The following is a 13,806-nucleotide window of genomic DNA, read 5'->3' on the forward strand; positions in this document are numbered from 1 at the left end:
ACTTCGTTATCCATGCGCTCATGTTATTGCAGCTTGTCAGAAACTCCGTCTGGATCCGCTGAGTTATGTGGACGAAGCGTACAAATTAGAAAACATGTATAAGGTATGGAGACACGTTTTCCCACCGGTTCCAGATGAACGTAAGTGGCCACCCGTATCTTTTGCTCCTTTTAAGCTGTTACCGGATAGAGAATTGCGTCGCACGCCGAAGGGTCGACCTTGCTCCACTAGAATACGGAACAATATGGATATCCGTAAGCGAACCAGTCAACAGAAGTTGTGCGGATGGTGTAGGAACCCAGGCCATACAAGTCGATCATGCCCTAATCGCAATAGTTGAATGTAATTGTAGAAAAAATTATATTTTTATTCAATTATTAATTGATAATTGTGATAATTGTTAGTAAAATTATCAAATTACTTTAATTTCTTAATTGTTAGTACCAGTCAAAACATTTTACCAAATTAGGTAAAATTATGTTATGGTTTTTAACTAAATTATGTTATGGTTTTAAATAAATTAGGTTAGGGTTTTTATTTAAATTAGGTTAAGGTTAGGGTTTTAATTAAATTAGGGTAGGGTTAGGGTTTTAATTAGATTAGGTTAAGGTTAGGGTTTTTAATTAGATTAGGTTAAGGTTAGGGTTTTTAATTAAATTAGGTTAAGGTTAGGTTTTTAATTAAATTAGGTTAAGGTTAGGGTTTTAAATTAAATTAGGGTAGGGTTAGGGTCTTTAATTAAATTAGGTTAAGGTTAAGGTTTTTAATTAAATTAGGTTAAGATTAGGGTTTTAATTAAATTAGGGTAGGGTTAGGGTTTTTAATTAAATTAGGTTAAAGTTAGGGTTTTTAATTAAATTAGGGTAGGGTTAGGGTTTTTAATTAAATTGGGTTAAGGTTAGGGTTTTTAATTAAATTAGGGTAGGGTTAGGGTTTTTAATTAAATTAGGTTAAGGTTGGGGTTTTTAATTAAATTAGGTTAAGGTTAGGGTTTTTAATTAAATTAGGGTAGGGTTAGGGTTTTTAATTAAATTACGTTAAGGTTAGGGTTTTTAATTAAATTAGGGTAGGGTTAGGGTTTTTAATTAAATTAGGTTAAGGTTAGGGTTTAAAGGCCCGCACCTTCCCCTTCTGAGACGTAATTGTCGTTGCCTCTCCTCTGGCGTAAGTAAATACGGCTTCCCATGGATCCTAAACCATGACATGTATTCTAGATCGTACGCTAACTCCGGAATGATGATTTCTTCCCGAGTAGGTAGATATTCATGCCGATTTTCCCACATTTCCGTGTACTCTGACCAGTATCTAGGCCAATCCGTACCTAATAGCCGAAGGTCGATTTTGTGGTCATCGTCAAACACCTCAGGGTCCGTAGGAATCGGTTGTCTACATCCAAACTGTCGTAGGACTCTGTCTGTCTTGTGGGGCTCCACGGTTGCATAGTTGATCAACACCACTTTCGCGTGCCAAGCGTTCGGATTTTGTAAAAACTCTTCCGGGATTACGGCCCGGATTGTCGGATCCTCGTATGGTGTCCATTGAAACTACATGAACATGATAGAAATATCAGTTACATACATAATACTAAATACTAAATACTATATAACGGTCCCACTAGCGAATGTATGGAAATATCTATTTGCAATAATACTTACTTCTGCTTCCGACCGTTGCTCCAATAGAAGCCGCATATCTTCAAGTTCAGACGGTAATCCACGATAACTTGCCGGATGGTTCCACCTAATTAAATAATTTTTTAGCATACTTTTATTCTTACAAAATCTACATAACAATTCCAAAATGTAATATAAAATTTACCTCGTTACGAGTGGGAATGTATGTGGGTGGTTCACTCGAGGACATAGAAATGGAAAGCGAAACCGTGCCCATGATTGCAATAGTGACAGACAACCTCCAATGTTTGCTCTCCTCGGTCGCGTCGCCCCGCACATCTCCCGATATAATGTTGCCAAGACGGCAGACCCCCAACTAAATTCACCGGCTCCTCTAAAATCAACGAGTTTTAGCAGCCACCTTAGATGTACACGGCTCCGTGACGTGTCGGGCATCAGATAACCTCCAATGATTTGAAGAATGTATGATCGAGCATATCGGATTCTTTCAATTTCGATTGAATTTGCATTCGGATCGGGGAAGGTGGCACGTAACTAGCCCATCTCCACATTACCTCCATCCATTTTATCCTAACAGTACCAAAAGCTCAGAGCACACCGCCTCCCAATTGCTAGATTGGGCGGACCCGTGATCGGGTGCCCGCCCACCAAGCAATCCCAATTGCAGATGGACATCTTCTAGAGTGATAGTGCACTCACCACATGGAAGATGAAATGTGTGCGTCTCGGGTCTCCACCTCTCGATCAACGCACTGATCAGTTTTGGCTCCAACTTGCATCCCCGGCCTACCGTCGCCACGTGCCAAAAACCCACTTCCCGCAGGTAGTTCTCTACTAACGGTAATGGAGGACCATGCATATTCCAGATAGTGCATTTCAATACCCGATCTTCAGACTTTTATAACAAATAATAAATTAATAATTTTCTAAAAATACATAAATAAAAATATCTTAAATAATATTTAAAATTTAAATTTAATACTTACCATTTTCATTTGCTCCACCGATACGTAATTCCTATCAAGACGAATCAATGATCCGGCCATTGATGAAAATATAAAAAAAATTTAAAATTATTTTTAAAAAATATAAAAAAAATTTTGAAATTATTTAAAAAAATGAAATTGAGGGAAATTGAAATTTAATATGGATTTGAGAGATTTTGGAATGAAATTGAGAGGATTTTGAAAGGAAATTGAGAGTTTAAGAGAATTTTGGAAGGAAATTGAGAGGATTTTGGAAGGAAATTGAGATAGGATTTGTTTGTGAAAAATAAAATGGGTGGGGGGGGGTTTATAGTTTTTTTATTTTTGACAGTTGGGAGGGGGCAACGGTCAAAAATTGGACCGTTAAGTACTGTTCACGCTGGGACATCAGCGTCCACGTCGTAGCGACTGGCGACGTGGAAGGAAATCGCGCCCTCAAGGACGCGGACGCGATTTCTCGGAAAATAGACCATTCCGGTAAAAAATAAAAAAATTAGTCCATTTCGGTAAATTTTGAAAAAAACGGCTTTTTTAGGTAAATTGCCCGAAAATGAAGACCAATTTTCCGAAGAATTTCATATCTTGATTACGGCTACTAGAGTTTGAAAATTCAAATTAGCACGTCTTGTTTTCCTCAGAGACTGCAGCTAACACATGCTATAATTGCATATTGATGAAGAAAGCATACATCACAGACCGACCGACAATACAATTTATTACAGGTACTTTAATTTTGGGTAATTTTTATTTTCCCTATTGAAGAAAATATTGTTCAAAGCTTAAAATAGAGGACTTGTTGATTTATCCAAAAAGTGCTGCAAATCCCATCTTCCATGACTGATTGCTGAGATTATACCCTCCATCGACAGGCACGTTAACACCACTGATAAATTTAGCCTCATCGCTTGCCAAATACAGTGCTGCATGTGCAAAATCTTCAGGTTCCAATACGGTGCCTTTCAACACAGCTGAAGCCGCAATCATCTCCTCTCCCTTCTTCTTATCGAGCAACCCCAGTGTTGTTTGGAACAATGGGGTCACAGTTGCGTGAGGTGAAATGCAATTAACTCTAATTCCATGCTCACCTAACTCCACGGCCAAGCTCTTCGTCAACCCTACGACGCCATGCTTCGATGCCTTGTATGCATGGGGCAGACCGATGCTGATTTTTGAAGAAATACTCGACGAGAAGAGAATGCAACCTTTCTTGGCCGGAACCATGACCTTGGCTGCATACTTGGCTCCCAAGAATCCACCCAAGACATTGATATCGAACACTCTCTTGAAGTTGTCAGTGCTGGCGTCTGTCACTCTGACTTCACCATCACCAATAAGGCCTGCATTGTTGAACATGATATCGAGTTTTCCATACTTGGAGACCGCTAAGTTTACGGCATTTTCGACATCAGATTCGCATGTTACATCACAATGGACATAGCTGAAGTTTTCAGTTCCAAGCTCTTTGCAAAGGGAGTGGCCCAATTCGTCTTGAATATCAGCAATCAGAACCTTGGCTCCATGTTTGAGAAATACCCTGGCTGAACACTCTCCTAAACCACTGGCACCACCAGTTATCAGTGCCACCTTACCATCTAGCCTGTATCAAACAAAGTAGAAAAAAAGTTTATATACTAAAATTCAGAACCAAACCTATAAGATATCATATGTTAAGGGACTAATTACATGAACTCAATTAAACTTGAATCCTCCTTATCAACATTGACAGGATGTAAAATCAACTCGACTAGCGGAATTGAAATATCTAAATCCAATATAGTGAAATAAGAATTTATGGAATGCAAGGATTTAGTTACCTCTTGGTTACTAAAGACTCGGAACCCATTGTAGTTTGTGAAGAAAATAGACCCTCGCCTTTGCTTTTTCTTTTGATTGCAATGCTTGGGATGCTGTGGTTTCACGTCCTGTTATTCTGCTCTTTATAACTTCAGGGATTGTTCTGAAAGATCAAAAATGGCGTCGTCCACGTTTGTATGCTTTCATTTTAAAAATAATATATTTACTATAAACAATAATATTGCGTCCAAAAATTGAACTCCTCCACGTTTACTACTTTCTAGTCTACTGGAAAAAATATTTTTCCATTATTTTTGCTTTGACTTAGAATATGTCGGGACTTGTCAGTATGGGCGTAACATTTTATAATATATTTTACTACATGTGTGTAGAATTTAAAATATTTCATTGTATTTTTATTTTTAGAATTTTAATTTATTTACTTTTTCAAAATTTAAAGTTTAGAATCAATCGTTAACAGTGTTAATTTTTTTGTTAAATTTAAGTTTATTAGAACGTAATTATTTTTACTTGATTGAAGAGAAGAGGTTGAAAGCTATCCGTCATGGTCAGATGTATCTAAAACGAATGATGCGAGCTTATGACAAAAAGGTTCGCTCTAGAGAATTCCATGAGGGGGACCTGGTATTGAAAAAGATCCTTCCCATACAAAAGAACTTCAGAGGAAAGTGGATGCAAAGCTGGGAAAGACCTTATGTGGTAAAGAAGGCGTTTTCTGGAGGAGTGTTGATTTTGACCAAGATGGATGGCAAAAACCTGCCTGACCCTGTGAATTCGGATTCAGTCAAGAAATACTTCACCTAAAAAAAAAGGGAGAGGCCAAGGCGAAAACTCGCAACAGGGCGTATTGTGAGACCAAAGGGATTTTGAGTTGAAAACCTAGGAAATGGCAACTCAAATTTAAATCGAAGATTGAACATGTGGTAGTCGCATCCTCTCAGAAGAAGAAACGTTACATCTTGAGGCATCAACAAAGTACTCTAGATTTTCTAAACACATATCAAGCTCAAAATGGTACTCGAGAAGTTTGTGCGGAGAAGCTTATGCTATGATATGTCGGGCACCTATTTTCATTTTACTCATTTTGTATTTCAGCAACGTTTGCTATTTTGATTTATCTATTCATTTCGAGCATTGCTCCCAATAAATTTCGATCTTGTCCATTGTTACAACATTTTTCAAGCATTTTTACATTGAAATAACAATTAATGGACTAAAAATGTTCAAGTAAAAGGATTTCTTCCTATTGCTCTAAAAGGTTTTCTAAATAGTGTAAGGACCTGAAACATGACCAATAGTCAAAACTAACCAAATCTAAGGGTTGGAAATATTTGAGAACGAATAGTTTGAATTGTGTTTATTTCTTCGAATTTCCTGTCAAAGATGCCAAATTTGAACAAGAAAGCAGGGTAACACGTCAGTGATAGAACCTTGACGAACAACGACCCATGTCAACTTAAGCATTAAAAAGGGAATCATGACATTCTGCATGCACGCAAATATCATTCATATACATCTAGTTAGGAGCATTTGATTCATTCTGGTCATAACATCCTAATCGCTTGGCATAAAAAGGCTCATGAAATGGATTCTACAGGTCATGTTTCCCAAAGAACAGTGTAACAGATCAGTGAAACCACAAATCCTATACCCCTAAAGTTGCAGTGGGTCAGATTGAAATCACCACAATAAATCTTATCTCCCTAAAGTTGCAGTGGAGCAGATCTAAGCTACAAATCCTGCACCCCTGAAATTGCAGTGGGTGGGATCTACCATAGTGAATCTTATCTCCCAGAAGTTGCAGTGGAGCAGATTGAAGCTAAAAATCCTATACCCCTAAAGTTGCAGTAGGTCAGATTAGATCTACCATAGTGAATCTTATCTCCCTGAAGTTGCAGTGGGTCAGATTGAATCTACCATAGCGAATCTTATCTCTCTGAAGTTGCAGTGGAGCAAGATGAAGCTACAAATTCCATACCCCTAAAGTTGCAGTGGATTGATTAAAACTACAGTGGCAAATCTTATCTCCCTAAAGTTGCAATGGAGAAGATGAAGCTACAATTCCTATATCCCTAAAGTTGTAGGGTCGGATTAAATCTACCATATAAAGCAGATTAAAGTTACAAACCTTATCTCTCTAGAGTTGCAGTGGGTCGAATTAAATCTACCATAGCGAGTCTGATTTCCCTGAAGTTGCAGTGGAGCAGATTAAAGCTACGAATCTCATCTCCCTGAAGTTGCAGCGGAGTAGATTGAAATTACCCTTGAAGTTGTAGTGGGCTAAAATGAAGCTACTTGAAAAAGAGGAGCACCAAAGAAGTCTTTTCTCTATTCCCGTTACACGACAACGAGCAAAAAGGGGCAGCTGTAAAGGCCCAATTTTGTCCGACCCGAAACCAAAAATAAATAAACAAAAAAATAAAAACCAAAAAATAAATAGTAAAACCCAAGTCCATTTACAAAATATGCTAGTCCATTTACAAGTCCCGAAAGCCTAAACAATAAACCCTAAGGCCCAGTGGCCCAATAGCCTAAACATTTTTTCAGTAAAACAGAAACCTTAGTGCCCCCTGTGCTGCTGCCCTTGGCCACGTCAGCATGCTCGCGCCCCAAAGCCTGACGCCTCATCTGCCGCCCTTGCACCAAAACGGCGAAGGCAAGGGTCTTGCCCTGTTATTGACCCTCCACTGCCACCTACAAAGAGAAAGCAAAAAGGACAACGTAGGAACAACAAAGAAACAACAACAAAAAATAGTGGAAACCGCAAAAGCAACAGGGAAAATGCAAAAAAATAATATGTAACATATGGCTATAAATGCCATAACCACTTACAAAAAAAAATAGAGATTTTGAAATAGAAATCATATACAAATATTAAAATGTGATTAACTCTCTTTTTTACTTTTCCTTTTTAAGTAATAAATAAAAATAAAAACTATCACCTGTCGTTTGGTCTTCGCGCCACCGTCGGTGTCTCCTTCGGTATGAGAGGCCGTCGAATCCTTGGAGATTCGGCCAAGGCCGCGACAGAGAACATCGGGAACCGAAAGGTGTTCTTCCTTTTTTGGGAGCTTCGGCTTTAGTTTGGTATTTTCGACTCCAAATTGGAGTTCTACACATAAGATGGGTTAAAATGGGTTTTTTAGGCAATTTTTCGGCCACGATGGAGGTCCGTTGTTCCTATGGCCGGACTTGGAGGCCTCTTTCAAAGGAAAAAAAAATGGTTTTCAAAGTTTAAAAAAAAAACGATAAGCAGGATGAATTTTTTTTAAAAATTTTGGTTTATATAGGCTGGGTTAAACGACGCCGTTTTGACCTGTGTTTGTAAGTCCCAAAACGACATCGTTTTGAAGTCGACCCGCGAACCCAACCCAACCCTATCAAGATCTGCGTGTTTTTTTAAAAGGGGTCTACTTGCTGCTTTGGTCCTTCCACCTTTTTACTACTCTTCAATTTAGTCCTACTATTTATTATTTTGTTATTTTCGCCCCTTTTGTTTTGTTTTTTGTGCAATTTAGTCCTTGGACCACTGTGGACCTATTTAGGGGATGACACGTGTCCCATGGCTTGGAATAATTTCTCATTTAGTCCATGTTTCATTTCGCGCATCTCATTTTGGTCTTTTATTTTGTTTATTTTTTATTATTTACAATTTATACCCCTAATTTCATTTAAATTTCAATTAAATCCTCTGCTTATTTCATTTCAACCTTTCTACAAACTGTTATTTATTTATTTATTACTTCTTATTTTTTTACACTTAAAAATTAGATTGTTTATACTCTTTTATTTGTGCATTTTTATTCATTTATTATTATTGTCGTTATTATTTTTATTTTTATTATTATTATTTTTCTTGTTATTTTATTATTTCTTTTATTATTTTGGTACTTTCATGTCATGTTTATTTATCTTTTAATCATGCATTTTCCATTTTTATTTTTATTTTAAGTTACCTTATTTATTTTAGTATTATGTTCTTATTATTATTATTATTATTATTATTATTATTATTATTATTATTATTATTATTAAATTAGTATTATTATAGTATTCTTTTATTTATTTATTATATATCATTCTAATATTCTACCTATAAAGCCATTTTATATTATTCCATTATCGCTATATTATACATTATGTTTAAATATAATTGTCCATTTTTATATTATATCCAAAAGATAAATACACATTATTTTAAATGTTACATTTGTTATTACTCAATGAAGAAAATTTTAAAATTAAGGCAATATCCCGTATTTGGAGATTCGAGAAGTCATGCCCTAACTTACGGGGTTCAACTTTCTCCTTGAACCTAGATAACTGAACATCCCTTTTAAAATTAAAACACATGAGATTTAATTAATAATCGAATAATGAGCAAACTTGACTTTGAGGATTTGAGATGTTGTGTCCTAACTTATGGGACGTGACCTTTTTGTTTACCTCGAGATAAGAAGGCCTTTTACATATGTTTTAACTTACTTAAGTGATTTTAAGTTAAAATATCATTATACAAGGTGGGATCGTGTTTTAAATTCTCTTCAAATTTTCAATTTTCAATTTTCGACATTAAGACATCGAATAATCAATTAGGTACCAATTTTGGGCGTCATGAGGGTGCTAATCTTTCCTCGTGCGTAACCGACTCCCGAACTCATTTCTTAGATTTTGTAGATTGAAAATTGTTTTAATAAATCAAACATTTTATTAAAATTACGAGGTGATCCGATCACACCTCATGAAAGTGATTTGTGACGATGCCATTTTCGTTTTTTAAAATAAAAAATCGATTTCAAAAGGGTTTCCACAATTAACACAATTAGAAACCAACCCAACCCCCTTAATAGAAATTACCTCTTGATTACTGAATATTCGGAACTCATAGTAGGTGACAAGAAAATAAACCCTCGCTTTTGATTGGAATGCTTGGGATGGTGTGTTTCAATTGGATGTTATTATGGTCTTTTATAGCTTCAGGGAGGGTAACAATGTTCCAAAAAATCAACAATGGCATCCTCCTAGTTTGTACACCTTCATTATAAAAATACTATATTTTATAACTTTGAAGTCAATGATCCAAAAAGAATAAAAACAAAGTTGAAGTCTCGATTATGACTTTTCTAATTAATCACCCTTGACTCGGAATATGTCGGGACTCTCCAACCTAATTACATTTTTTTAAAATACAAATGTTTATTACCATATCCATGCATATGAAGCATATATTTTATCATTAATTAGCCAAGTATTTTGACTCGGTTAGGTTTCATAAATTAAATGATATTGATTTAAAGTACGTAAGCACAACACCAATAATTGAACTGCATTTCAACGTAACTCAAAGAGCCATTAATCAATTAGCGCCACATAGAAGTAGGGACTTTGTTATATATTGTCAAGTTTATGTTTATTTATTTCATGGTTTATTTTGAATTTTTTATATCAGAAAAAATTAAATTAAAAATAATTATAAAAAGTTTAAAAGTAAAAAAAGAATAAACCTCATCAAAAATCAAGTAATTTTTTATTGAATTTTTTCATCAAATTGAGCCTTTATCGACAATGAAATAATGCTGTGGCATGTAGCATGTATAATGAATGTTGATGTGCCTTGCTAGGTTAAAATTATAAAATTATTATAGAAATCATTATATTCTTATAAAAATGATTTAAAACGTATGCATGTAGCATGCATGCCATGGATCAGAACGAGGTAAACCAGGGCTAGCGGGATGTAGTAGAGTGCAGAGGGATGATAAGGGTGTTGTAAAGGGTTTGTTCTCAGGCCTGCTTGGTGTGATGAACTCCAACGAAGATGAGTTACAACTTACATGCTGGGAAAAATGCTCTACGCCTCTTTAGCTCTTCGCAATGGTTACATAAGATATTGTTAGTAATTCTTTCACAACTGATAAGGTATATGTGGTAATTCATACTTTTGATTCTAATCATATTTTTTCATATGAGACTTTTGGTTATTGTGAGAAGGCGGATCAAAGGGCTAAAGTGTTAAAATTTCCAAAAGTTAGATCAGTTTTTGAAATTGAGGAGCAAAGAAAAAAGGTAGAGGTAAAAAGAGTAAGAACAATTTTCCAAAACCAAAATCTTCAGGAGAAAAATTGTTAATGAATAGCTATCATATTCCGATTTTCAAAATCAAAAGAAGATATCATGGAAAGAGGCGACGGAGGCATGGAAATTTGAAATGAGGTCCAATTTGGCCCCATACTTCAAAGTTTAAAATTTTTGTTTTATTCTCCAAAAATTTTGATGACATTCAGTTTAGCCCCTGACTTGAAACCAAATTTTAAACCTTAGTTCTAAAATCAAATTAAAATTTAACTTAGTTCTAGTGTCATAAGACTAGACTTTCAGTCTCGTAATTCGTGCAGCCTTAGGCGATTCTATCGTTTCAAATGTGCCGAAGTCAGTCTAACTTTCACAAAGTGAGGATTCTCGCAGAATTCCTCCAAGGCACCAATTTATATAGCGGAAGCAACTCAAGTCAAAAGAATGTTCAAAAGAACAGAATAACTACAAAAAACAATGCATGAGAGGTGTTTGAGCAGATGCTATCAGAAAATTCTATTACTCTAAGAATTTAGGATACAATGGATGATTTACAACTGAGGGGGAGACTACCTATTTACAGTTGAGTTCCCCCAAATCCAATGGTCTAGCTAAATTTACATCGACAGACGAGATAAAGTCTATCCCTACAATTAAGGGATTTATAAGATTACATAATCAAATCTAATCTAATCTTATTAAATATTATACTACTCAATCTTCTAAGATTAGTTTCCTTATTTACCAAGGTAGCCTAATTTCTCATATTTGTATCATGGGTCGACTGATCTCCATCTAACCGATAGACTTCAATGGGATGCATTTTGTGCAATGGTAACAGGTTTTGAACTGCAGCTCGTGACACTAGAATTAGATTAATAGGTCAATTTAACTTAAAACCACATAAGCCCTTATTTCAATAAAATAAATGTCCAACAAATTCCATGCTGAAAAGCACAAACAAAGTTAGGTGTTTACAGTCACCCCTCTTTGCATGTTGCTTGCTAGTAAGGAAAATGCAAAGATGAAGACTCATAATTATTTTTTACTTAAAAAAAAAAACCAACCAAACAAAATAAGGTCTTAAAAAGTGAAGGAATCTATTAGTAGGATTTTTTGTGAAAAAGAAGAATGGATGGAGCTCAAAACTTTGAAAAAACTAAGGATGGGATTGGATGGGCGGTGGTTTACTTGCAGTTAGTGTAAAAATTGAACCTCACAACCAAGCCTCTAAATAGGCAAGTAAATTGGGTTTCTAAATGTAAATTGACTTCACTGATCGAGAATAGACCTCAAAACTAGGTCTCTAATGATAATGGACCCCAAAACTAGGTTTCTTAATATGATCTTGGTTTTGTTGTAATGTTATAACGAATCTTTATTTTGTTTTTTATCATATTCATATCAGATTCAGATCGACAAAAATTGAACAATTAAATAAAATTAAACTCAAATTTTCGCTGGTAAATATGTACTCTTTTTCTAATTCAATTGTCGAGTTGACTCATGACCTCTCAGAATCTCTGGTTTGTTCCGCCATCCTCCCCGAAAATCATTAGGATTCATTTTCAATAAAATCCTCAGCATTCAAAACAAAATTCTTTTTTATATAAGAAAACAATTAAGACACATTTAAGATTCTTTATTAGTCTTATAATTTATAAAGATGGATGAAAATGAACTTTCCGAAGGATTTCATATCTTGATTAAGGCTACTAGAGTTTGAAAATTCAAATTAGCACGTCTTGTTTTCCTCAGAGACTGCAGCTAACACCTGCTATAATTGCATATTGATGAAGAAAGCATACATCACAGACCGATCGACAAAACAATTTATAACAACTACTGTAATTTTGGGTAATTTTTATTTTCCTATAGAAAATATTGTTCAAAGATTAAAATAGAGGACTTGTTGGTTTATCCAAAAAGTGCTGCAAATCCCATCTTCCATGACTGATTGCTGAGATTATACCCTCCATCGACAGGCACGTTAACACCACTGATAAATTTAGCCTCATCGCTTGCCAAATACAGTGCTGCATGTGCAAAATCTTCAGGTTCCAATACGGTGCCTTTCAACACAGCTGAAGCCGCAATCATCTCCTCTCCCCTCTTCTTATCGAACAACCCCAGTGTTGTTTGGAACAATGGGGTCACAGTTGCGTGAGGTGAAATGCAATTAACTCTAATTCCATGCTCACCTAACTCCACGGCCAAGCTCTTCGTCAACCCTACGACGCCATGCTTCGATGCCTTGTATGCATGGGGCAGACCGATGCTGATTTTTGAAGAAATACTCGACGAGAAGAGAATGCAACCTTTCTTGGCCGGAACCATGACCTTGGCTGCATACTTGGCTCCCAAGAATCCACCCAAGACATTGATATCGAACACTCTCTTGAAGTTGTCAGTGCTGGCGTCTGTCACTCTGACTTCACCATCACCAATAAGGCCTGCATTGTTGAACATGATATCGAGTTTTCCATACTTGGAGACCGCTAAGTTTACGGCATTTTCGACATCAGATTCGCATGTTACATCACAATGGACATAGCTGAAGTTTTCAGTTCCAAGCTCTTTGCAAAGGGAGTGGCCCAATTCGTCTTGAATATCAGCAATCAGAACCTTGGCTCCATGTTTGAGAAATAGCCTGGCTGAACACTCTCCTAAGCCACTGGCACCACCAGTTATCAGTGCCACCTTACCATCTAGCCTGTATCAAACAAAGTAGAAAAACAGTTTATATACTAAAATTCAGACCCAAACCTATAAGATATACATGAACTCAATTAAACTTGAATCCTCCTTATCAACATTGACAGGATGTAAAATCAACTCGACTTGCGGAATTGAAATATCTAAATCCAATATAGTGAAATATGAATTTATGGAATGCAAGGATTTAGTTACCTCTTGGTTACTAAAGACTCGGAATCCATTGTAGTTTGTGAAGAAAATAGACCCTCGCCTTTGCTTTTTTCTTTTGATTGCAATGCTTGGGATGCTGTGGTTTCACGTCCTGTTATTCTGCTCTTTATAACTTTAGGGATTGTTCTGAAAGATCAAAAATGGCGTCGACTTTGTTTGTATGCTTTCATTTTAAAAATAATATATTTACTATAAACAATAATATCCATGTTTGCTACTTTCAAGTCTATTGGACAAAATATTTTTCCATTATTTTTGCTTTGACTTATAATATGTCGGGACTTGTCAGTATGGGCGTAACTTTTATAATATATTTTACTACATGTGTGTAGAATTTAAAATATCTTATTGTATTTTTATTTTAGAATTTT

At 35.7% G+C, this 13,806-nt stretch overlaps 1 protein-coding gene across 3 annotated transcripts; it reads right to left on the reverse strand.

Annotated features, from left to right (window-relative positions):
• Positions 1-3,262: 3,262 nt before the first annotated feature.
• LOC105786315 (short chain aldehyde dehydrogenase 1) lies at positions 3,263-13,584 on the reverse strand. 3 transcript variants are annotated; one of them, XM_052635281.1, is made up of 2 exons: positions 13,418-13,568; positions 3,263-4,217 (listed from the first exon to the last, which is right to left on the reverse strand). In XM_052635281.1, exons 1-2 carry the CDS (start codon positions 13,444-13,446, stop codon positions 3,422-3,424), a joined length of 825 nt encoding a protein of 274 aa, XP_052491241.1. In that variant the 5' UTR covers positions 13,447-13,568; the 3' UTR covers positions 3,263-3,421. The 3 variants fall into 3 exon arrangements, with proteins under 3 accessions (XP_052491241.1, XP_012468145.1, XP_012468146.1); XM_012612691.2 differs by lacking the exon at positions 13,418-13,568 and adding an exon at positions 4,435-4,602; XM_012612692.2 differs by lacking the exon at positions 3,263-4,217 and adding an exon at positions 12,253-13,220 and having other exon boundaries at positions 13,418-13,584.
• Positions 13,585-13,806: the final 222 nt, after the last annotated feature.

This window comes from Gossypium raimondii, chromosome 1 (genome assembly GCF_025698545.1).
Source record: "Gossypium raimondii isolate GPD5lz chromosome 1, ASM2569854v1, whole genome shotgun sequence".
Taxonomy (NCBI): Eukaryota; Viridiplantae; Streptophyta; class Magnoliopsida; order Malvales; family Malvaceae; genus Gossypium; species Gossypium raimondii.

What these genes read in the sequence shown, in the direction of transcription:
- LOC105786315 (XM_052635281.1), bottom strand. Translation starts at nt 13,446, where the DNA reads ATGGATTCCGAGTCTTTAGTAACCAAGAG. An exon ending in GAGTCTTTAGTAACCAAGAG is followed by an intron (nt 4,218 to 13,417) that starts GTAACTAAATCC and finishes TGTTTGATACAG; the next exon opens with GCTAGATGGTAAGGTGGCAC.